Source organism: Malaclemys terrapin, chromosome 9, assembly GCF_027887155.1.
Source record: "Malaclemys terrapin pileata isolate rMalTer1 chromosome 9, rMalTer1.hap1, whole genome shotgun sequence".
In the NCBI taxonomy this organism is placed as follows: domain Eukaryota; kingdom Metazoa; phylum Chordata; order Testudines; family Emydidae; genus Malaclemys; species Malaclemys terrapin.
This window is the reverse complement of record NC_071513.1, coordinates 30,025,273-30,051,146: the sequence shown is the minus strand read 5'-3', so window position 1 is coordinate 30,051,146 and position 25,874 is coordinate 30,025,273. Positions and strand designations below refer to the sequence as shown.

The window sequence follows — 25,874 nt, the reverse complement described above, 5'->3', positions numbered from 1 at the left end:
TGACCTACTCCCTGTGCAGTCTCTTTGCTTTCAATGTCACTACACTGAAAGTAAACAGGGGCAAATTCTGTCATTTAAGGTATGACCTATATTCTTTTCATTTGCCATGATGACTAGATTTATATTAGGGCAAGTACTGAATTTGGTCCTCTGTATTCTCCTCTTGATGCCATGGGAATTACACATGTGTCTTGGGGAGAGAGACTAGACTTAATGAGTTACAATTTTGGACAACCTGCTTTCCTTTGGCAGGTTTGTACCGAACACTAATATTTGTTATTATTACCAGATATGAAAATTATAAACAAGGAAAAAATGTTGCCTTGAATCTACAGTGGCCAGTATGATTTATGACATCAAAAACTAGTAAGAAGACTAATGTTCTGAAGGGGTGGCTCTTTGAGTTAGCCTACATTCCCTTGTACTATGCCACTCTTAACTACTTCATTTGCAACTATAAAACTGTTTTAACAGACAAAATTAATTATTTTGAACAATCTTCTGAAATATTATATGCATTTTAATTGTATACACGCTGTCATTAATTAAAGTTTCCTACCTTTTTGGTGCATTAATTCAGAGATCATATCACTGGTAAGGCAACAATTATAAAAGGTTGTTTACTAAAATTAAAAATAAATGAAAACATTACTGTATTCTTATAATATATTTAAAGTAATGCTAAAATATTTTGATTGGGCGGTTTTATTAGATATTATTTTCCTACTTTTAAAAATCAATCTCTTTGTTCCTTGAACACATTTCCTGTCAATAAAATGAAAAATGATATAGATTTAGGAGGATAGTGGTCTCAGCGTAGCATCTCTCATATTATTATTCCAGTATCATCTGTTACAAAGTAAGACCAATTCCCACATCTAATTACAAACAGGATTTCAGAGTCATTAAACAAAATACATTTCCATTAGTGCTGCTGTAAGAAGATAGGGGAAAAAAATGAAGATTAGTTCATGCTGCACCTCTGTTTTTCAAGCTTTGAAGATTTAGACCTCTGCACTCTGAGATTATAAATTTGTAAAGGATCGGAAAGGTGACAGACATGTGAAAGCTCTCAATTCTGAACAGTTTAAACCATACTATTTGCATTTTGTCATTGGTCTATCTTGTGCTCCATTTAGTTCTGATCGAAAATATAGCAAGAACCCAGACATGCCTAAAGGTATTTTACTTGGGTTCAGGGTTCTTTTTAAATAAACATTTTTTGCTTATTTAAACTAAATTTGTTCCAGCAGAATGTAGGTATGAAAACATAAGATTACTTGTAAGTAATTTTATCTTGATGGAAAAAAAATATTATCTGCTATTAAAAATGAGTATAGATTCTTAGAATCCAAGTCAGACTAGATAAATCAAGTGAATAGATTATGCAATATGTCTAAATGGCTGAAATACAAACTAAGAGGCATATATTCTCCCTCCTGAATGCGTGCATTCAGCTACCATTAATTGTAATGCGTCAGTGGAAAAATATACCCCTAGAACTGCCAGTTGAATAAAGTATGCACACAAACATGCTTAAATATTATTTAGTGACAACTTTTCTTGCCAAAAGTCTGTCACAAGTAGTCTCAACATTTTGCTGCCTAAATGTTGAGACACATACCAAGTTATCTATTTTAGTTAACTGTTGATATATACATAATTTTTAGCATGTGTGAAATGAGAACCAACAAACAGAAACTTTGGGCTTTTTTTCTCCTTTACAAGAAAGGGATGCTGTAGAATAGTTGCAGTATAATAGAATTTCAGTTTTACCCTTGTCCATAATTGTATCTCCTTTGTTATTTTTAAAATTATAGTGTCAGTTATTTATATTGTTTGAAGTTGTTTCTCTGTGGGTCCAAATACAGAATAGTTATCTAGTCAGATACTATTACCTTATGAATTACAAGATGTGCCAACGATATTTTAGGCCCTGATTCAGCACAGTAGTTAAACACATGCCTAATTTTAACAACGAGAGTACTACCACTAAAAACAAGAAATCTACTCACATGCTTGAAGATAGGCATGTGCTTAAGTACCTTGCTGAACTGGGGCTTTAATGGACACACAAAATAGTTCAGAGTTGACTAAAGGGATAAAAACACTGTAATGTTTCACAGCTTTACAGATTACACACTTGTTAAATTCTTAGGGCCAAATTCCGTTCATAGCTACACTGATATAAATCAATGGGGGAATGGAGCAAAATCTGGCCACTGATATTTTTTCTGAGAATAAACCTATTTGCAAAATAAATAAATATATTTGCACCTTGCAAGCTAGACATGAGGTTTCAAGTTTTCACATATAGGGCTGGGCTCTCACAGGCTGACTGAGAACACCAATGAAGCCAGCGATATAAATGCCTATTATGCAGGATCACAAATTGAATACAATACAAAAAACCTGTTCCTTTTACTGGAACCCACATTTGTTAGTAGATCCTCCAGGAGGATGATCAATCTGCCAGGCACTCCCTCATTTTTCCTTCCTCTCAAATTCTCATTCCCCTGTTTTCCCAGCAAGTTCTTCTAAAAACTCTGTTCTTCCTTCCTCAACATCCTCCAGTTCTCCCACTTCTGAGCTATTCCTCACTCCCCAAAAAGTTCTGCTCCCCACTTTCACAATTCCTTCTGTCACAGTTACAGGGCAAACTATACCTCTGACCCTTCCTGGTCTCTCCTAGTATACCCCTGTTTAGGTCTCAAGCCTGGGGCCATTACCTGTCTCTTGGGATTGAATCATGTATTTCTCTTACTCTCAGACAAGGGCCTGGTTGCAGTCCACTGGGCATCAACTGTGACTTACCTCAGCGGGTCTGACTTATATCTAGACCCTGCAATTCTGTTCCCTCTGGGGCAATAACAGTAGTCATCAGTGATCAGACAGCCCCATTAAAGCAATGTATTATTTATTCAGAACAAAAGCATTTCAGGGGAAACATATAAAAACAATAATACAGACTGTAGGCATATCTAGCTTTTCCCTAAAGCTTACAATTCCCTGGCTCTGGAAAGGCCCAGCTTCTTAGACTCTCTGCATAGAGTATTTCTCTCTTGTTCAGCCTGTCTCCCAAGACAGTTTCTGACCAGCGACACCACCCCACACACACTCTTTTTCTACCCTGAAAAATGCTTTTCAAACTCTTCAATATTCTTCTGATCTCCATACTCCTAGCTTGCAACTTGTTCGAAACCGGAGTCACGATTCTTGAGGCTAACAGCTTGCCCTGCTGTCTTTCAAGTATATGCTTCGGTGTTCTTAGCCTGGGAAGCCACTGTGTCACCTTCATACCCAGAATCCACTGAATTTGAGTATTTTAGGCATAAAACAAACTTTCCACTACCCCCAGTATATAATCAGTTCCCCTCACTGGCCAGGACACATACAATGTTCATAAAACTGTTACATAGTATCATGCATAACATTATTACATATCATAGCCATAGCTGTCATCCCTATAAGGAATAAAACTTCTCCCTGAAATGTCCACTCTACCTGCTGTCTCTCTCCCTCCCTCAAGTGAGCACACTCCCTCTAAAGCTGCTGTATGATCTCTATAGTAATCAAAGGCAGCACCACTAAAGGGCGCCAGGCTTAGCAGCTGCCCCTGATGCTCGCTCCCCTCCATCATGTGATCCTGATCCATAGGGCAGAACTTCAGCGGGAGGCTTGGACAAGATGGTGCATCCAAAATGCCTCTATAAAGTGGCAACTTATTTTTTAACTGCCTGTTCTCATAATTGGTCTGCCTTTGTTAGGAGGCTGTGGATTGTTGGGTCAGTCATTTGAAAACCCAACCAACTGACAATCTGATATTTACATTTGGTCAATTTCTCTAGCCATTGCTTAAGTGTGCCTCAGTGCAAAGCTTTTTATCTTCTACCAGCAGTTTGGAGTATACAAAAGCAAATATCCTCACCAGCCATTGAAACCAATGCAAGTTTTGGTTTCTGATTAATCAGCATACATGTTCCAATTTGTTAGGAGAAAGGTTTAATGCATTTATTTTAAGTAAGTTGAAGGAGTGTGGAAGTCAGCAGAACATAATTTGAGATCTAGGGAAGTGGTTTTCAAACTTTTTTTCTATTGACCCAGTTGAAGAAAATTGTTGATACCCGTGACCCAATGGAGCTGGGGATGAGGCGTTTGGGGTGTTGGAGGGACTCAGGGCTGGGGCAGAGGGTTGAGGGGGCAGGCGTAAGGGCAGTGGGCTGGGGCCAGGAATGAGGGGTTCAGGGTATGGGAGGGGGATCTGGGCTGGGAGAGGGAGTTGGGGTGTGGGAGGGGATCAGGGGTCTGGGCTGGGGGTGCAGGCTCTGGGGTGGGGCTGGGGATTTTTTCATAGATTCTAGGACTGGAAGGGACCTCAAGAAGTCAACGAGTCCAGTCCCCTGTCCGCATGGCAGGACCAAATACTGTCTAGACCATCCCTGATAGACATTTATCTAACCTACTCTTAAATATCTCCAGAGATAGAGATTCCACAATCTCCCTAGGCAATTTATTCCAGTGTTTAACCACCCTGACAGTTAGGAACTTTTTCCTAATGTCCAACCTAGACCTCCCTTGCTGCAGTTTAAGCCCATTGCTTCTTGTTCTATCCTTAGAGGCTAAGGTGAACAAGTTTCCTCCCTCCTCCTTATGACACCCTTTTAGATACCTGAAAACTGCTATCATGTCCCCTCTCAGTCTTCTCTTTTCCAAACTAAATAAACCCAATTCTTTCAGCCTTCCTTCATAGGTCATGTTCTCAAGACTTTAATCATTCTTGTTGCTCTTCTCTGGACCCTCTCCAGTTTCTACACATCTTTCTTGAAATGCGGTGCCCAGAACTGGACACAATACTCCAGCTGAGGCCTAACCAGAGCAGAGTAGAGCAGAAGAATGACTTCTCGTGTCTTGCTCACAACACACCTGTTAATACATCCCAGAATCATGTTTGCTTTTTTTGCAACAGCATCACACTGTTGACTCATATTTAGCTTGTGGTCCACTATAACCCCTAGATCCCTTTCTGCTGTACTCCTTCCTAGACAGTCTCTTCCCATTCTGTATGTGTGAAACTGATTTTTCCTTCCTAAGTGGAGCACTTTGCATTTGTCTTTGTTAAACTTCATCCTGTTTACCTCAGACCATTTCTGGGGATGAGGGGTTTGGGATACAGGAGGGGGCTCCAGGTTAAGGTGGGGGCTCAGGGCTGGGGGTTGAGGTGCGGGAGAGGGTCAAGGCTCTGGACTGGGGGTGCCGGCTCTAGGGTGGGGCCAGGGATGAGGGGTTTGGAGTGCAGGAAGGGGCTCTGGGCTTGGAGGGGGGGGCTCAGGGCTGGGGTAGGGGATTGGGTCATGGGCTTCCCTCTGGCGGCTCCAAGTCAGCAGTGTAGTCAGGGTGCAGAGGCAGGCTTCCCACCTGTCTTGGCACTGCGGACTGTGCTGCACTCCAGAATCGGTCAGCAGCAGGTCCAGCTCCTAGGTGGAGGCACACAAGCAGCTCCACGCAGCTTTCACCTGCAGGCACAGCCCCTCCCAGCTCCCACTGGCTGGCAACTGACCAGTGGGAGTGTGGAGCCGGTGCTTGGGGCAGGGGCAGTGCGCAGAACTCCCCCGCCTAAGAGCCAGAGCTGCTGCTGGCCGCTTCCGGGGCACAGCACGGTGTCGGAACAGGTAGGCACTAACCTGCCTTAGCCGCGCAGCACCACCGATGGGACTTTTAATGACCCAGTCAGCAGTGCTGACCAGAGCCACCCAGTGCCTTACATTCCGTGACCCAGTACCAGGTCGCAACCCCCAGCTTGAAAACCACTGATCTAGGGTGTCAGGAGTCAAACAAAGGTATCATTTGGGTAAGATGGTGTAGAGAAGTAGATTAGACTCTCTTATTTCAAGACTATACACAAGTTATTTTAGACTTAAGGATAATTAATATAAATGAAATTCATACCTGGTTCTCTTTACAACTGATCCTAAAAATACCAATACAATATCTGATTGGTCATAGAAAACAATCTCAAAAATATTCATTATTTTTTTAAAGAAAATTATCCCCTTTGAAATAAAGACTTTGTTCATATAATATGAATGTGTAAAAAATACCTGATTTAACAACAGAAAAGAACTGACTTCATGAAACCTGCATGGCATTCAAAAAGATAAAAACAAATTCTGTTCTTTGGTCTTGTCATCTTTACTCTTACAATAAAATAACAGCTTAGGCATCCTGCTTTTTAGAATAAAAGACCTACCTCTTTTGACTTTTCAAGCACTTGAAAATTTAAAAGAGAAAGCCTAAAAATGCTGACCGTGTAATAGCTGGGTATTCATGGTAGGTGTAGAACATGAAAGGTTACAATATGGATCTGTGCCTACGCATTTCTTTTCAACTTGAGCAGCATCCTCCTGCTTCTGCTAACTCGGCAATCATACAGCTGACAGATTTCTGGGTTTTCTAAATAATGCATGGGATTTTCTTTTAACATGTCAGTGCAAAAATATCAATTCTGCCCCTGTGTCGTTTGTGATGCTGATTTTCCTTGACAGCATTCCATTAAACCAATGAGTTTTTTCCCTCCTGATGGTTCCTTAAATATTCCTCTGAGTGATGTATTTGTGGTTTTTTAAACAGATTGTGAAGGATGTTTGCATTTATGAGAAACCTGCATGGCAGGTACTGCAAAAAAAAGGAAAAAAGGAAACACTTCTCCCCCCCCAACACACCTATCTCTGACTCCTCAAATGCCAAAAGGTATGTGGAGGGAATATGGGGGGAGAATTTTCAGTTTTCTGCTTACCTAATTTATTTTGTTCTCTGGAAATTAAGCAACAACAGAATGTACATTCAGAGTAACATTTGGACTTCCTAAGGAAATACCATTGGAAACACTTAGTACTGTTTGATATCACTCCTGGGAAAGCAAAAAAAGCATGTATGCATGTTAACTCCAAAAGCCATCAAAAGGAAAACAACTAGTTTATCCTTTGCATAGTGGTTTGTACAAATAGGTACTGTCACTGATACTCTACACTGATACTTCTTGATTATGCCACTGTGGTACATAGTATTCTTAAAGGATAACAGAATAATGCCAGCTGTACTGTATTTTTGCACCCTATCATTCATATTTTCCACTTAATCTACTGTCCCATATACTTTAGCTCTTGATCACCTGTAGCAAAGAACTTCAGTTTCACTGTGAAAACTAGCATGATTCAAATCAGTTTCAGGTTCCCATAGTCAATGATATGTTAGTTTTCCATAATCCATATCAGCCTAATATTAGGACTGTATGATGATCAAATATATAATTTTATAACCACTTTTGTGCAACCAGAGAAGTTTTATATTGTTTGCCTTGTTTCTGTAGGACAGCAAAATTGGTCTTTTGGCTTGGCTGTGGCAATCTGCACTCAGCTGACATAACTAGCTTCAGCTGTGAGATTTGAACTCTTGCTCTTATTCATTCACTGGAGTGGGAGGAATAGGAAAGGCCATGCCACTTACACTGCACCTATTACCAAACAGTCTGTGGAGCATTAGTCATAGAATCTCAGAGTTGGAAGGGACCCCAGGAGGTTATCAAGTCCCACCCCCTGCTCAAAGCAGGACCAATCCCCAGACAGATTTTTGCCCCAGATCCCTAAATGGCCCCCTCAAGGATTGAACTCACAACTCTGGGTTTAGCAGGCCAATGCTCAAACCACTGAGCTGTCCCTTCCCCCCTCATGTTAACTCTTCAGAATCTAACCAGTTCCCAAATGACTGGTAAATTGAGTGATCTCCAAAGACTATATAGAACAATTGAGGAGGAGGAGGAAAATAAGATGAAGAAAGATGCAATAAAAAAAATCTAAATTTGTGTTTCCAAGTAAACATGTAGCCCTCAAACTCTTTGTTACAGTAAAAAACCCAAAGGAAACAAAAAAAAACCCTCAGCTGCTGTATAACTATATTTTTGATTTGACAGCTACAATTATAATCATTCAGGCATCTATTTCCCACAAATTCTCCACAGCCATAACCTTTAGTGATTAATTATAAAGTTCCAGGAGCAATAGTACATAGACTAATTTCCTAAAACAATAAAAGACAGGATTTCTCATTTGGAGCTAAATGAAACACGAACAGGTTGTTATTCATGCTGAAATCTAGATGCAGAGTCATGTTGCGGCCATTACAGAAGCTATTAAACACAACCTTGAATCAAAAAAACTGTAGGTCTGTCTCCTAAAATAAAATGTTTTTCCTCCCATAAGATGCTTTTGACTTCTTTTTTCCACTTTGTTAGTAAAAAAAAACCTTTCAGAATCCAATTTTCTTTCTCATTCTGCATCACCATTTTTTTTTTAGTGGTCATTTAAACCCAAACAGTCTAGGTGAAAACAAACTTTTGAAAAAGCTTCCCATGCACATAGAATTATTATGAGGTGATTTCATAGTTTCACAATACCCATAAATGAATCAAAGTTATAAAGTGTGTACTAACTCCTGATCTAAATGCCAACCTTTTTTCAACTGTTAAGCCCCTACTCTGATCATTTAAGGCAGTTTAGAGTTTCCATGCATAAATGGGTGAAAGTTTGATGAGTAGTCTGTTGCTTTATACAGTAAAATCAGTAGTTGCCGTTCTGGTGCCCTCTAGGAAAGTTCTATATTCCTACACATATTTCTCTTGACTTGAGATAGACACTTATTTTCTGTACAACCTGTCCTTTAACAGTAATCATTCAGAGAGTGAAAGATCAGCTAGGCTTTATACAAATAAGACTATTACAGAGATTAAGAAAAATAAAAATTGTGATTTTTATTGTATTTGTTTTGTTTTAACAATGGATATTTTATTTTTCATCATGGAACAACTTTAGGGCCCAATCCTGCAAATATGCACTTGAGCAACTTTACCCAATAAGACTAGAGATATAAATAAAATGTTTGCACTTTTAATTTTCTCTGTCATTTGATGGGATTTTATGCAACCACAGTGGTATTACTGAAATTTGCAATAAATTCAAGGACAAGAATAGCAATCCTTTCACCATATGTACCTAAGCCCCAATCTCCAGCAAAAGTCAATGGAAATCTTTCCAATTATTTCAATGAGTGCTGAATCAGTTCCAGAATGCAGAGAATCTCACATGATACAAAGACTCTCTCATTCATACATACTGTATCCGCAGCATACTTTGGGAATGTTTACATGATGGTCACCCAGAAAACCTGACCATTAGGTAACCAAAATAATGTTAACTCTGTACTTGAAATATTCACTAGTGTTCCCATCATACGTATATCAAATATTGCAAATGCACGGCTGGTAGCTCTGCCTATTATTAAGGTTGCCTGACACGTTCCATTGTAAGGTCCTGTTTTCAGTTGCTTATAGCTTTGCCAAACTAACTGCTCAGGCTGAAATTTCACATGCCAGGTGACTATCTCAAGTTGAACTTTCTTTGGAAACTTTCAGTCAAAACAGTTGAGCCATTTTGAGCAAGAAACGCGTGAGCTTTTTGCCATTGCCATGAAATCTGCCACAAATTGGTCAAGTTATAAGCCTTTGAAAAATCAGAGTTTGCACATGCTCAGTAGAGACTTGCTGGAGTTTAACAGCTAAAATCTCTGAAGATTACATCCTCACTGAGCATGCTCAAGCCTCTCACACCTCCTAGTGCTGACCAGATTGTGCATGCATCATCTGCACAGGACAACTTAGTATGCACCATCCTTTCACAGCTCTTATGTGTAACAGAACAGCATATGTACCTTTCCTACAGAGTCACTGAGCATGCTCCAGCCAGGGCTACAGGGGAGAAGCCAGACTTTCCCTACCATAGCTGCGTCCAGCTATGGTGTGGCTGACTGTTGGAACTGAGGGCACGAAGCCTGACACTCCTGATAGCACCCAGGCAGTTTGGAAGAAGAAGTTGCCCAATTCAAATGCAGAGGGGAAAACAGCCAGATCTTAATGTTGTGGTGGAGAGCCAGGAGAGTGGATTGGGACAAGGAGCTTGGGGTGGCAGAGTCTAGAACTGGAGGCTGGCAGGGGATGGACACTTGGAGTAGCTGGGCACAGGGACTAGGGATGGAAACAGTGAGCCAGTGGGTAGGGAGGACACTGAGATAGGATGAGGAGCTGGGGCAGAGTGGGACTGGCAGGGTAAGGAGGAATCAGTGGGGCAGGGGAGAAGACAGATCTGACACGGAGCCAGGTGGTGGTGGGGAACTGGTACTGGTGTGGCAAAGAAACTGGGACAAAGATCTAGAGGAGGAAAGGATATGGACACTGGATGATAAAACTAGGGAGAGAGACTGGGATTTGGGGCCTGTGGGGATGGATAACGTGGTGGGGATGGTGGCTGAGGGAGACATATCAGGGAATGAGACTGAGTAGGCAATGAAGCTGGGAGTGGGAGTGGGTGGAAGATTTGAGGGAGGATAGGACTTCCTGGGAAAGGAGACTGGGATCAGAAGCCTGAAGGCTGAAGATTGGGACTAGGTAGGTAAGGTGAATAGTAGTGGGACAAGGAGCCAGTGGTGGCAAAGAGTCAGGACGGAGACTGAGACAGGTTGAAGAGGATGGGGTAGAAGTGGTCAAGTTTGGGAAGAATGGGCAGAGTCGGTACTCACTAAAGAACACTTTCCTCCACAGCCTGAAATGGAACCTGAGATACTGGAGTATGACAGTTCCTCTACTGCCAGCAAATAAAACCAATTGGGGACAGAAGAACATAAGAACGGCTGTACTGGGTCACACCAAAGGTCCATCTAGCCCAGTATCCTGTCTGCCGACAGTGGCCAATGCCAGGTGCCCCAGAGGGAGTGAACCTAACAGGTAATGATCAAGTGATCTCTCTCCTGCCATCCATCTCCACCCTCTGACAAAGAGAGGCTAGGGACACCATTCCTTACCCATCCTGGCTAATAGCCATTAATGGACTTAACCTCCATGAATGTATCCAGTTTTCTTTTAAACCCTGTTATAGTCCTAGCCTTCACAACCTCCTCAGGCAAGGAGTTCCACAAGTTGACTGTGCGCAGTGTGAAGAACTTCCTTTTATTTGTTTTAAACCTGCTGCCCATTAATTTCATTTGGTGGCCCCTAGTTCTTGTATTACGGGAATAAGTAAATAACTTTTCCTTTTCTACTTTCTCCACATCACTCATGATTTTATATACCTCTATCATATCCCCCCTTAGTCTCCTCTTTTCAAAGCTGAAAAGTCCTAGCCTCTTTAATCTCTCCTCATATGGGACCCATTCCAAACGCCTAATCATTTTAGTTGTCCTTCTCTGAACCTTTTCTAGTGCCAGTATATCTTTTTTGAGATGAGGAGACCACATCTGTACGCAGTATTCAAGATGTGGGTGTACCATCGATTTATATAAGGGCAATAAGATATTCTCTGTCTTAGTCTCTATCCCCCTTTTAATGATTCCTAACATCCTGTTTGCTTTTTTGACCACCTCTGCACACTGCGTGGACATCTTCAGAAAACTATCCACGATGACACCAAGATCTTTTTTCTGATTCGTTGTAGCTAAATTAGTCCCCATCATATTGTATGTATAGTTGGGGATATTTTTTCCAATGTGCATTACTTTACATTTATCCACATTAAATTTCATTTGCCATTTTGTTGCCCAATCACTTAGTTTTGTGAGATCTTTCTGAAGTTCTTCACAGTCTGCTTTGGTCCTAACTATCTTGACCAGTTTAGTATCATCTGCAAACTTTGCCACCTCACTTTTTACCCCTTTCTCCAGATCATTTATGAATAAGTTGAATAGGATTGGTCCTAGGACAGACCCTTGGGGAACACCACTAATTACCCCTCGCCATTCTGAGAATTTATACTTTATTCCTACTCTTTGTTCCCTGTCTTTTAACCAGTTCTCAATCCATGAAAGTAACTTCCCTCTTATCCCATGACAACTTAATTTACATAAGAGTCTTTGGTGAGAGACACTGTCAAAGGCTTTCTGGAAATATAAGTACACTATGTCCACTGGAACCCCCTGGTCCACATGTTTGTTGACCCCTTCAAAGAACTCTAATAGATTAGTAAAACACGGTTTCCCTTTACAGAAACCATGTTGACTTTTGCCCAACAATTTATGTTCTTCTAGGTGTCTGACAATTTTATTCTTTACTATTGTTTCAACTAATTTGCCGGAAATTACTGTTTTTTGGTTTTTTTTTTTACAAAACTAGGAAATTACACACACAAAACTCTACATTAAAAAGACATTAAGGTCGCAAAGTCAAGCACTCAAAAGTTAAGAAATATCAGAATTAAAGTTGCCTGTACAATCTTAATTCAGCCCTCTTGGGTGCATGCAATATGATACAGTGTTTAATTATATAATCACACACTACATTTTCTATCCTACTCTGGCAATGAATCAAGGATGTGTAGTGAAGAAGGCTGTTATTCGTAGTACCCCTGCCTCATTTGTTGCAGCAGTTTAAAAGTGTATATTGAATAAGGGAGGAGACTACAAGAAGAAAAATAATGGTCTCATAATTAAGGTAGCTGAATGTCATCCTGAAGAACTCAATTCTATCTGTGCCTCTGCCACAGAGTTCCTGTGTGATACTAGCCAAGACACTTAAACAAACCTTTTCACATGTGGTCACTAATTGTGGTCCCCATTTTTTGGATGCCCAACTTAGACCCTTCAGTCTGATCTACAGAAGGGCTGAGCACTCTCAGCTGCAACTGAAGTCAATGAGAGGTGTGCTTGGAATAGATGAAGAGCTATATAATGCTCACAACTCAAAAAATCAGGGCTCAGCTAAAATAGTAGATACTTTGGGCCTTAATCTCTATGTGCCTCACTTCCCTGTCTGTAAAATGGGGAAAATACCCAAGCATCTCACAGGGTCTTGTGAAAATAAATTAATTAATATTTTGTGAAGCACACAGACACTATAGTGATGAGCACATAAAAAAACCTCATGAAGAAATGAATAATTCTGTCTTCAGAGCAGGATTTGAACAGTGTGCAGTTAAGAAGGCCTGGGGCCACACATTAAACAAAGAGAAAACAAAATATAGAATTGCTGCTAATTACAGTGAGCACCATCAATTCTGTGCACTGAATGAGGCGGGGAGTCTTAACTCTGGCATTTCCTAGCTTCTTAGTGCTTGATTTTGCAACCTGAATAATGTTCTTTTAACATAGTTTCTAGTGTGTAATTTAAGGTAAAACTGGACTATTTTTATAAGGCGACCACTGTAATTATACTAATCCTTAAAACTAGCCATGGGGTTTTTCTATGGGAAAATTTCTGCTCAGCCATTAGGGCTGAGAGGAAATATTTGTTATTTATCAGTTATGTTTTCAATCATACCTTTTACAATAAATACTCATGAAAACTAACAAATGCAACTAGGTTTGAAATTTGTGGAGACTGTATCTGAAGGACACAAATTTAAATGATTATTCAGTATGCACTAATTGATATGGATTCAAAAATGTGAACAAGAAGTAAATATTCTGCATACTGGATTTTTCTGGGAGGAATAGGAGGAGTTAAATGCATGAGTTGAAAGCCCAATTTCTTCAATACAGATGAGCATACACAATTCAGTTAGCAAAAGGTAATGCTACTTTTGGAGAAACTCTGCTTTGTGAATAATTTGTCATGAGTTCAAAATTATTCCTTTAGAAAATGAGCCTAAGACATCCCAGCTGCTGCCTTATTTGTCTAATAAATTACTATTTTGATGGTACAACACATATACACTAAATGCCATTCAAGCAATAAATGCTGTTAGAATGCATCTTCTTTTGATACATGTGTGATTTCCACTGATGTCGAGGAGAGTTCTGAGTACAGACAGATGGAATATATACAGTACCATTTACATCAGTGATGAAAATAAAAACTGCATTATAGTTTAAAGTGAAAAAATAATATATGGGAAGGGGAGAGCTTTTGTTGAAAATAATAGGCCTGAAGAAACATGGCCTTCTGACAGCAGACATTCTAATCTGACCTGTAGTATCTCCACTACTTTCCTGAGTCAGAAATGGATTCATCTTATTCTAGGTTGCTTGCAGTGTCTTGGGAATACTTCCTTTGAATGCTTCCTTTATATTCCTGACAAGGGTTCTAGAATAACCAAAGACATACTTTCTTCAAAGAATCCATCTCAGGTTTTATCTTCAGCCCAGTGCTTGTTGAGTCAGAACTTTGGGAGTTTAGTTCAGTGCTGTGTGAATATTTATACAGGGCAGACATGCTCAATAACACTCATAACTTAACTACCTCACTAGTGAGTTTCAGTGTCTTCATTTAAGAATATCTTCAGTTATCTATGATATAACATGCACCTCCTATGTCTCTAATTCATAGCTCTGGGCTGTAAATAGGAAGGCTAGTGTGCTGGAAGGCAGAACTGCAGAGTTTAAGGTAGTAATTTACCACTCCCTCCTTCCCTCTCTCTGATGAATTGTGACTCATCCTGAATTCCAGAAATCGGATTGCATTGGAAACCTTCCATAATTTACAGGAAAACTCTACACTCAATATTTTTTGGCAACAGAGAAGGCTTTTGTTACTATAAAAAGTATTTAGAGAGGCATTTATAATGATTGTGATTTTTGCATAAACTGTAACAATCTTAAGCAATATTTCTGAAAAATTAGTGTAAATTACTGTTATGAGCAACATTGGGAAGTGTGTGAGGTGATTGATTCTGGGGGTGTATAACTAACTACAATAGCACCAGCATGACAATACCAAAGAGCCTCTCATTTTTGCTTTTAATACCCAAACCATAGGAGGCAGAGCCCTCTTGGGGATTATACAGGAGACAATATTTACCTGCATTAGAATTGAGCTCTTCATTCTCTGATTCTGTTCCATTTTGGCTTCCACTTCCATGGAGGCTGTTCATTGCCATAAGCTTCATCTTCTGTAACTTCATTGCCTCAGCCATGGCAGCTGCTGTTAGACCTAGCATATGTAAATAAATAACTAAATAAATAAAAATGGAGCATTTTTTTCTACAATATGAATAAAACACATTAATGCAGTTCACATCTCTTTGCCAATTACTGTACTGTTATTTTGAACATCACCTGAAACTGACTTACTTGGGATATTCCTGGATCCGATTTTATTTTTAAATATTATTTCCTGTTGCTTTGATCACAATCTGCTAATAGAACTGCAAGAAATTCCTGAATATATATAGGTCCTTAATTTCAAAAGCAGGTGGCCAATTAATACCACCACACACACAAAAAAAGCATGAAGAACACAATTTTGGTATTTTTCCAGTGAGCAATATGGGTATCTGATGCAAACAAAATTTTTGCTGTCCCACTGGAAATGAAACAATGCCATTAAGTGTTCAGGTAACTATAAACTTGACCTCCAAGAAGCCCAGGAAAGATGTTACAGTGTTTATCAGCTAAATCAGTGGTTCTCAAACTATTGTACTGGTGACCCCTGTCACATAGCAAGCCTTTGAGTGTGACCCCCCCCTTATAAATTAAAAACACTTGTTTATATATTTAACACTATTATAAATGCTGGAGGCAAAGCGGGATTTGGGGTGGAGGTTGACAGCTCGCGACCCCCCATGTAATAACCTCGTGACCCCCTGAGGGGTCCCGACTCCCAGTTTGAGAACCCCTGAGCTAAATAGACCCATAAAATATATAGCATGAATCAGGTAGGAGATTTTCAAATGGTTCAGAAGCCACTTTCTCTACCATATAATCTGAAAGAAAGGGAAATGAGGGGCGGGAGATGGGAATAGGTCCTGGGCACTGGTTATCATCACTGGTACTGTTTGTAGAGAAGAATGAACCTTAGAAGTTTTGGCATTTTGGCTTAGCTCAGCATCCAGAAAGTCAGATGCTCTTTTAGACCATGTCCAAATTACCCGAAATCCTAATGTCTGCAAAGTTGAGCTGGAAATATTTTATCTGAAGCAGTTTCTCCCCCTAACAGTGATATGAAGAAAGAGAAAACTATCAATCCAAAGAACTCTACAAATATCATTTATAGTTCTTCTTGTTTGTTTAGAGGTTTTTTAGAATCCTAGGCTAAATGGGCGTTTCTGGCTCCCTCTCAATAGAATATTGTATAACTTGTCCTGTGTCATTTGCTGTGACTCTCCACAGTCCCACTGTACTTCAGTGGCAGTGGGCTGGGATGCTTTATATCAGACATTATTCACAAGATGTTACAATTGTTCCACAAAATCACTGAATTACTTTAAACACGCACAAAAAAGCGGGGGGTGGGTGGGTTATTTTCCTACTTTCATAAGAGTGAAAAGCCTGCAGGGTGCAAGGAAACTTTTTAAAAACACCATAATAGAGGCTCAAATTAAATCTATATCCCAAATTTTAAAAAAATAGTAAGAGGACCAAAAGAAAAAAAATAGTACGATGACAAAAAATGTAAATGTTGTTTAGGTGTTGTTAAACAACAGTGTAAAAGAGGCAATTAGAGGCAAAAAGGCACTCTTTAAAAATTGGAAGTCTAATCCTACTGAGGAAATAGAAAGGAGCATAAACTCTGGTAAGTCAAGTGTAAAAGCATAGGCCAAAAGAAAGGCCAAAAAAGAATTTGAAGAGCAACTAGCAAAAGACTTAAAAACTAATAGCAAAAATTTTTAAGTACATCAGAAGCAGGAAGCCCACCATACAATCAGTGGGGGCATGAATAATCAAGCTGCTAAAGGAGCACTCAAGGAAGACAAGACCACAGTGGAGAAGCTAAATGAATTCTCTGCACTGGTCTTCACTGCAGAGGATGTGAAGGAGATTCCCATATTTGAGCCATTCTTTTAGGTGACTGATCTCCCAGGTTGAGGTGTCAGTAGGTCACCAGTATTCACCCAAGAGTTCTGAAGGAACTCAAATATGAAATTGCAGAACTACTAATTGTGGTATGTTACTTAAATCAGTTTCTGTACCAGATGATTGGAGGATAGTTAATGTGAAGCCAAATTTTTTAAAAAGGTAAATCCTACTGAATCCATTGCCAGGAGATGTTGTGAAGGCCAAAATTATAACTGGCTTTAAAAAAGAATTAGATAAATTCATGAAAGATAAGTCCATCAATGGCTATTAGCTAAAATGGTCAGGGGTGCAATCCCATGCTCTGGATGACCCTAAGTCTCTGACTGTCAGATGCTGGGAGTGAACGATAGGGGATGGATCACTTGATAATTGCCCTGTTCTGTTCATTTCCTTTGAAGCCTCTGGCACTGGCCATTATTGGGAGACAGGATTAGACTAGATTTTCCATTGGTCTGATCCAGCATCACCATTCTTAAGTTTTATTTTATGTTCTAATGCTGTATCATGAGCTGGGAAAACATGACCCAAAAAAGAATGAAATGTTCTGTTGTTTCTGGAAATTATGCTTTATTGAGACATTAGGCACTGACTCTACTGCACTAATATATATCACAGACTTTACTGTCATATCTCCATAAACCAAAAGTAAAGATGACTTTATTTTAAAAGTTCTTGTATATGAACTTGATACCTAACTAGATGTTGTGCTTTTCAGACTAGTTCCTTATATAGGCTTCACAAGAGTTCTTACTATTGTAGTTTGGCTTATGTAAGGAAACACCCAATAAAATTAAACTGAATTCTTTGTTCCTGATTTTCTTTTCAAATAATTTTACACTGATATGGCTCAACTGACTTCAGTGAAGTTACTCCTGATTTACATAAGGTATGGGTTCAGAATGAAACCAGTTATCTAAGCAAACTCATAAACCACTCTCCTCCATAGTTAGTTTTTTTCTCTCCTTGTCTAAGAGCCTTCCAGTGTTCCCAGGTATGGACTGCATTTACTCACTTCTCTATTCCAAAATCTACTGAACATCACCCGTACTAACTAGGCATCTGTTTCATAATCCTGTCACCTACATGTGAAAACACCAACAGTATTTTAACAGGGAGCTCTTTTAATACTCTTTTAATACAAATAAGAATATTTATATATTATTCATTTCAGAAAACAGAATCAGAAACTTTATTTCAATATTTTAATACAATTCCCAACCCGATACATATTATACCACTACTCAAGCTATAGCATGCAATCTCACTTTAACTGCAAAACAGTTAAACACACTTTTTTTTGGTTATACTTTTGCAAATGCTGATTGTTAATCACTCTAATATAAGTCAGAGGGTCATAATACTACCACTTTTGTTGCTACAGATCCTCAGACCAATATTACTGGTACAATCCCAAAACCATCCCCAACAGACACTGGAGAAATTCAATGTCATTACTTTCAGGCATTTTTCAGCTCCCTAACTAGGCATTTATGCCATGAGGATAAAAGCCAAAAACAACAATATGGCAGAAATCAATGTTGTGACATCTGCCATATAAGTGTCACTCTAAGCAAGGAGGTTGGGCATCTGGGAGTTTCAGTGTTCAAACTGTAAAGGATAAAAAACAACTAGCCCTAGTGCAAAAAGACTAGGCCTTAAAAAGCTTGGGTAGCCTGGCTAACAGTTAAAGGGTTGAAGCAAGCACATCCCACACCATTTTGAAGTTAAAGAGTATCACTGAAGTCCTTAGGCTCCCACTTGGTCATCCCCCACTCTATATCATTTATTGTCTACACTGCAGTAGTGCCTAGGAGCTTCAGTCATGGACCAGGACATCATTATGCTAGGTGCTGTACAAACAATGTATTTAGTTCTGTAGCATTCCTGAGTTAAAAAGTCGGGAGCAATACACAAGGCATAGGCAGCACAAATTGCTGGTTCTAAGCAAGTGACACAGATTGAAATGATGGAAAACCCAGTGTACAACAAATAACCCATTTGCACAGGCTTCAACTAGGAACATTGCAGAGCTGATCTATGAATCTATGTTCCCATTTAATGTGGTTCCAGCTAACTATTCATAAAATTCATAGCTGCAGCTGATTCAACTCCCACTAGCTGTGGCAAAAAGGAATCTTCTCCATCTGACTTGCCCACCATTCAGGGTGAATTTAGGAGGCATTTTCCTTGCTATTGGTTGCTTTGTTAGAGGCAGAGGAACCCTATTTAGTACAGCCAGATCTGAGTGCCTCACTTTAAAATAAATACATATATGGAAAACATCCCAGATTATGCATCTGCCCCTCTGATTTATAACTCAGAAGACAAGGCTCACTAGAAAGCCATAGTCTGGCAATTTCCCTGTCTCAGAGACAGCAGCTGCCACAAAATAAGATAAGTACAGACACTCCTGGGAACTTAGAAAGTGATCCGTAATATAACTAATGCAGAGCATCCAAACCAGTTTTGTTTTCTGAGTCAGCTCTAAAAATATGAATCTTGATTACAATTGGATAACTGGAAATGTCAGGGTGTATGGTCATATAGATACACCTATGTTGACTCATTGACAAAATGGCAAATCATCATTCATTTCCATTTCATGTTTTATTTTTGTCAGGACACTGTATACTCTCCCTTCGACAGTGTACAGGACCTCTATTATATCATACATTCATACATTCTTGAACTAAACCTTCAAATACACAATGATCTATTCTGTACATACTACTATCAGCATGCAATGAAATGAGATTTTGAAATGGTTTTCTTAGTCTGAATTAAAATACAACATAGCGTGGTTTATTTCGTGGCCCTGGATGGATTACATATACAATCATATTAAAGCCAGATTTTCTATGGGCCTTGCCTGAGTGTGAGGATGGTACAAGGCATATCCTTCCGCTTGTGCATCCTGCATAAAAGTCTGGGACTATTCCATTCCCTCCTCCAGGGAGTGCAGAGGCTGCTCCCTCTGGGTAGCCAGAGAGCATATATCAACCAAACTGAGATGGAGAGACTATGGCTGCAATACCCCACCCCATCCCCAGCCTTTCTGCACGGCCTACACAAGGCTTTTTGAGAGACAATACAACACACACACCATCCCTTTGGATACCAGGGAACTACAGGAGGCTTTGTATCAGGCCTGTGACTAAATACCATAATTTAGACTTTATGAAATACCCTTAATAGAATAATACCTAGTTCTTAGATAGTGTTTTTAACCTGTACATTTCAAAGTGCTTTACAAAGGAGGTCAGTATCACTGTCCCCATTTTGCAAATGGGGAAACTAAGGCACAGAACAGCAACATGACTTGCCCAATGTCACCCAATAGGCCAGTGGCTGAGCTGGAAAGAACGCAAAAGAAGACATTCTGAACCAAAGTTCAGTTACACCCTTGCAATGCCACTGACATAGATGAGGTAGCTCAAGTGCAAATGAAGGCAGATTTGCCTCCACATATATAACGCATATCCAGTCAATGAAAACTAGATTCAGACAGTTAACAGGACAGAGGACTAAGTCAGTTCCTACAGAGAGAGTTCCAAGGTGATAGAATGTATCTAAGTAATCCTGTGCTCTAAGTAAAGCTATTTTTTCACTTTCCTAATTAGTTATACTGTGCCCATCTCTTCATATTAGTCTGAAAGCTTTTCTGTCAAAACTGTGAACAAGGAAATTAACTAAAGGGGGGCTATGAGTAATCAAATCTTAAGGTTTGCAATTAATTAAATGAAATGGTGAGTCAGTGCACTGCAGTATGGTCTTATATTAAAACAAAACATTTAATTAAATTAACAGTCAACACATTGCAATTAATAATATTCAAAAGAAAAAAATGAAAGGCAGTTTAGCCCTGCCATATTATTTCAGTCTAACAGTCAAGCGCTGTGTATCAGCTTGTTTGTTATTTGCGTTCAAAGCTGCTATGGGTCAAGTGTGATGTGCTAAAACAGGAATAATGAAACATCTGGTGGTATGAAATGTTAATATGAGATACCATATTGCAAACAGTAAAAACAGTTCTGAAACATCTTATAAAGTATGCTTTTGAAGATTGGGGGTGACGGGCTTGACTCAGTTTTTTCCATAAGTAATAAAACAATGCTTACACAGTGCTTTACATTTTCAAAGTGCTCTCCAAACATTTACTAATTCATTTTCACATTAAATAATATAAAGTGGAGGCCTCCATGTTGTTAAAACATACAACCCCTACTTAATGACCACAGGTGATAAAAAAGCTGCTACTGCTTAGCATGAGGCTTAAACAAAACCTAAATAAGAACATTAGAACCCTTTGGATCGGAGTCCAAATCCAAGTCCCTGTATTGCAGCTTTTGCCCATCTCTGTTAATTGAATAAACTAGGAACAAATATGACTAACATTTTAGGCACTAGAGTATATGCTTCTCCTAGGGACTTCTATTCTCAAGTGTGGTACAAAAATATCCTAGCTTCCATTTCAGACAGGCCACAGGAAGAAAAAAAATCTACCACTGCAAAATAACTTTGTGAGAGTGTAGAGGTGGAAGTTAGTGAACAATTGGTCATGGGGGTGGGAGGCTTTTTGTTATGCAAACAATACATTTTGCACAATCTCAGCCACAACCTTCATTTAAAAAGACAATCAGTTCTAAGGACAGAATCCGATCTTTAGGATAAAGCAGTAGGGAAACACAACCATTAACTCAGTTCATTGTGGACATGCAAGTCAATAGCAACAGGAATCAATTAAAGAGAATCTGGGATGATTTGGTGTCTCTCAGCATGTATCACTAAGAGGTAACAAGAAAAAAAAGCAAAGTGACAACTAACAGTACTAACTGGGGGGAGAAAACAGATGAGTTAGAGAGCAAATCACAGAAACAAAACATGCTTGCCTGATTTTACATAAGTGAAAAATAGGAAAGGAATCCAGTGAATAAGAATATATATCAAACTCCAAATTTTAGCAAAGGAGAAAAATATGGAATCAGCTACAGATAAACGGACCTAATTCCACTCCTGTTATACTAGCAAACCCAAGGAAGCTTCTCTTGATTTATGCTAGTAACAGGAGAGCAGAATTAGCCTCATTAATTGTTTTCCTTTTATAAATGTCAGTAGACTTATTCCACATTTACACCCAGGCAAACAAGAATAGAATTTGGTCCCAAATCTTTTTGAGTAAATCTACAAATGTAATTCACTAGGGTATTGTCTCTTCATTACTAATCTCTTTGTAAGAACATTTCTCATTATTTTCAAATATTAAATTTAATATATTATTTTAAAAATATAACATTTTCAATACAAAATGGATATATCAGTGCCAAATTCTGGCTGGAAATTTGCATACAAACATCAGAAAACCTGCAAACAGTGGCAGTAGTTCTTGGCAGAAGTTGGCTGCTCCATGTTATGCCTCTGCCAGAAAGCCACAGACACATACAGAAGACTTATGAAGCTGACTTTGAACAGTGGTGGAATGGGTTCATGTGTGTGGTCCGCAAGTATATTTTTTATTTCACAAGGATATTGTGAAGCTCAGCTCAGTATCTATAAAGTACTCTGAGACCATAGGACACATAACACATGGCATAAAATAAAGCTTTCACTTGTAGAACTCAAAGTCCTTCACAAATGTGATTAAGACTTGCCAAGGTCACAAAGCAAGTCAGCAGCAGAGCTGGCAATGGAAACCATGTTTCTTCCCTCCCAGACTTATGATGTAGTCACTGGTCAATGCTGTCTTCTAAAAACCTCCATAAAAGAAAGATAAGTCATATTTATGTTAGTATTAACATAAAAGCTAGTATACTAATAAAGGTGCCTGGACCAAACAATCCTCCCTATGCAATGCTTGTAATCCAAATCATTCCTTGTCTAAGGATAGAATCAGTTAATACTTGAGGATGGTGCAAGTAGAACATGGATGAATATTAAATAGAAATTTGCTCAATAACAAAAATAAGTTAAAATACATCACTGTTGTTCCATTGAACCCAAGACCCACAAGCATGCGCAGTGCAGACAGAATCTCTGTGGAATCTGTCTGCTAAAATCAAAATGTCTCTACTGAGCATGTCTGAACTGCAATTTATTCTAATGCTTATAATTTGGACAAGTTTTCATGGGGATTGTGATAAATGAAAGGGGGAGAGGGGTAGCTCCCTTTTATGGATACCCAACCAGCCAGTTAGCTATAACATCCCTGTTAGTAGCTGTTCTCTACGTTTTTTAATCTGTAAGGGGTTAAAAAGTCCATAGGTAAAAGGGAGGGAGTATGCATCTGATCAAAAGAGCCAATGGGAAGGCTAGAACTTTTTAAAATTGGGAAAAAACTTTCCCCGTCTATGTTGTTCTCCCGGAGAGCAGGGACAGGGCTGGAACTATGCTGTAAAAGCTTGTGCCAGGTATGACAATCATCAGATCATACCTAGAACTACTCATTTGAAAACCCAGATATGTAAGTAAATCAGGAAATGTCTAGCAAGAGGCTATTAGGTTTATCTCTTTTATTTCTTTATGGCTTGTGGACTCCTCTGTGCTAACCCCAGGTGCTTTTGTTTTGCTTGTAACCTTTAAGCTGGACCTTAAGAGAGCTATCTTGATGCTTAATTTTTGTAATAGTTTTTTTTAAAACATAGCAAAAAGGCTAAGTTCCAGATGTATTTTCTTTCCTTTTGTTTTTAATAAAAATTTTCTTTTTTTTTTTTAAGAACAGGGTTGGATTTTTGTGTCCCTAAGAGGTTTATGCATATGTTATTTAATTAGCTGGTGGCAACAGCGGATTTCCTTTGTTTTTTTTCTCAGCTCTTCCCCGGAGAGGGAGGGTGAAAGGGCTTGAGGGTACCCTACAAGAAGGAATTCCCAAGTGCGCTTTCCTTGGTTCTAAATGGGGTTTTTTGCACTTGGGTGGTGGCAGCATATACCCATCCAAGGTCAGAGAAAAGCTGTCACCTTTGGAGTTTAATACAAGCCTGGAGTAGCCAGTATTAATTTTTAGAATCCTTGTGGGCCCCCACCTTCTGCACTCAAAGTGCCAGAGTTGGGAATCAGCCTTGAGAAGGATAGAAAAAGGCACATCCTTGATTCAAAGGCCATCTCCCTGTCAATTCAATTCTCTGCTCCAAAGTATGTGAGCATGAGAGCTTGTCAAATAAAAGGTCACCAGAAGTTTTTAATATGGGCACAACAACATATTTCCTCCTAATCTCCTCCTTGGAAACGGTGGAACAATTTTGGTTGAGATTTTCCAAAAATACTCAGCATAGTGATAATCACTATGGAAAATCTCAGCATAAACAGTTAAAATTTGGCCCAGTTACGAGTAACTGAAAGCAGGTTCTTATAACAGAAAATGTCTGTTATACCTTAATAATAAATAGTTCTACCACCCCCACTGATAATGTGTTATCACTTTATTTAGAATTGAGTTATGCCACCTTCCATAAATTAGCCAGAATTTGGTCCCTTGTGTCTAAATGTGAAAATGCATGTGTTTTGTTTTTGTTTTTTAAGAAATAGGGAAAAATAATTCCAAATTTGGAAATACTTTCATCTGTTATGTTACAGAAATTGTATAAATAATAAAAAATAAAATATTTTTGTTTTTAAATAATAAAAACAAATGAGAGTAAAGTAAGCTTTACCTCAGAAGGGAGAAAAGAGCCCTAGGCATGTATATTTAATGACATTTTAAAAATACAAGAGAGACAATTTTAAGAATGTGAAAAACAGCCTACTTGCTGAAAATTATAAATACACCTAAAGTTCTCTGGGAATTTAATCAGTTACCCAACATTACTGCATCTGATGTTGTTTTCATTTCTCTTGTAGATGTACCATGCAATGCAAAAGCTGCTACAAGTGAGATATTTTACGACCCTCCCCTGCAGGAAGAAGTAAAGGTAGCGGATCCGTCTGATGCATTGGCCAAACCCAAAAGGACTCAGTTTGAACTATAATTATATCAAAACATTGATCCCTGATGTACTGTCAACTGTCTGCTTATTACATGTAGTGATATATAAAATTTTAAGGCCTTGATTAACGTTAAAATGAAAAATGATGCTAAAACTCTACAGATGAATACCCAACTACATCTTTTACAGAAAATTTCACATCCTAAAGGTTGACCATATCTTATTACAATCAAAAGTGCAGGTGGTCTTTACAAAGCTGCAGAAAGGCCCAGCTCACAAATGCTTTGACATGGGACTACTTTTTAAAAAAAATTAAAGCATGGTAATTCCCTTGATGGAAGCACTGGGACCCAGACAAGAGTATTGGATTCTGAACTGGGAAAACATTCCCAATGTGCAGTCTGTGACTTTGTCAGATTAATCTTAAAACAGCTTTATTGCAATATACTCTATCAGAAAATTTTCTCATGGGACCTGTATGTCACTGGTTTGTGCTTTTCATATCAGAATTCACTTGTCCTTCTTAGAGTAATTTTGATTCATGAAAACTTCAAATTATGTGATTAATAAATTCTACAAGACCAGCCACTCTGAATTTATTTGTCTTTTACATTCTATAACCCCACTATCAGGTTATAAGGAAGAGATACATGCATGTTCTATTAAATCCATGTCTGTGATTTTAAATCACTTGTCTGTATGCTACAATGATGGACAAACCTCTAAAGTTTTGGAGGACCTTTTCAGTAAAGCACCAAAAAGTGTGAAAGTTTATCTGATGTTGATGCAAACCTCTTCTGTATGCAAAATTAATTAGGCTGGAAATCTTGTGAGAATATTGCAATGTTTGTGTGAAATTTCAAGCTATTTCCTGCTTCTAATTGGACTGTAAATACTGTGAATAGATGGAATAGCTCCGTTGTCTAAGAATCAGGTCTCTCAAGCCACAGCTTAAAATCCTGAATGTCTGCTTCTTGTGAGGGAAATACTGAGTTCCATGAAGCCCATGTAGAGTGACCAAATGTATAGGGACGGTCTCAAAATTTGGGTTTTTTTCTTATATAAGTGCCTATTATCCCCCACACTCTGTCCTGATTCTTCATACTTGTTATCTGGTCACCCTAAGCCCAT

The 25,874-nt window shown here is 38.9% G+C and overlaps 1 protein-coding gene across 5 annotated transcripts in view; it reads right to left on the bottom strand.

The window, feature by feature from the left end:
• Positions 1-25,874, bottom strand: part of DACH2 (dachshund family transcription factor 2) — a 487,625-nt gene that overhangs the window by 134,248 nt on the left and 327,503 nt on the right. For all 5 annotated transcript variants that reach the window (XM_054038771.1, XM_054038772.1, XM_054038776.1 and 2 more), the window contains one exon: positions 14,831-14,962. In XM_054038771.1, coding sequence (XP_053894746.1) covers positions 14,831-14,962 — 132 coding nt within the window. The remainder of the gene's footprint in view (positions 1-14,830; positions 14,963-25,874) is intronic.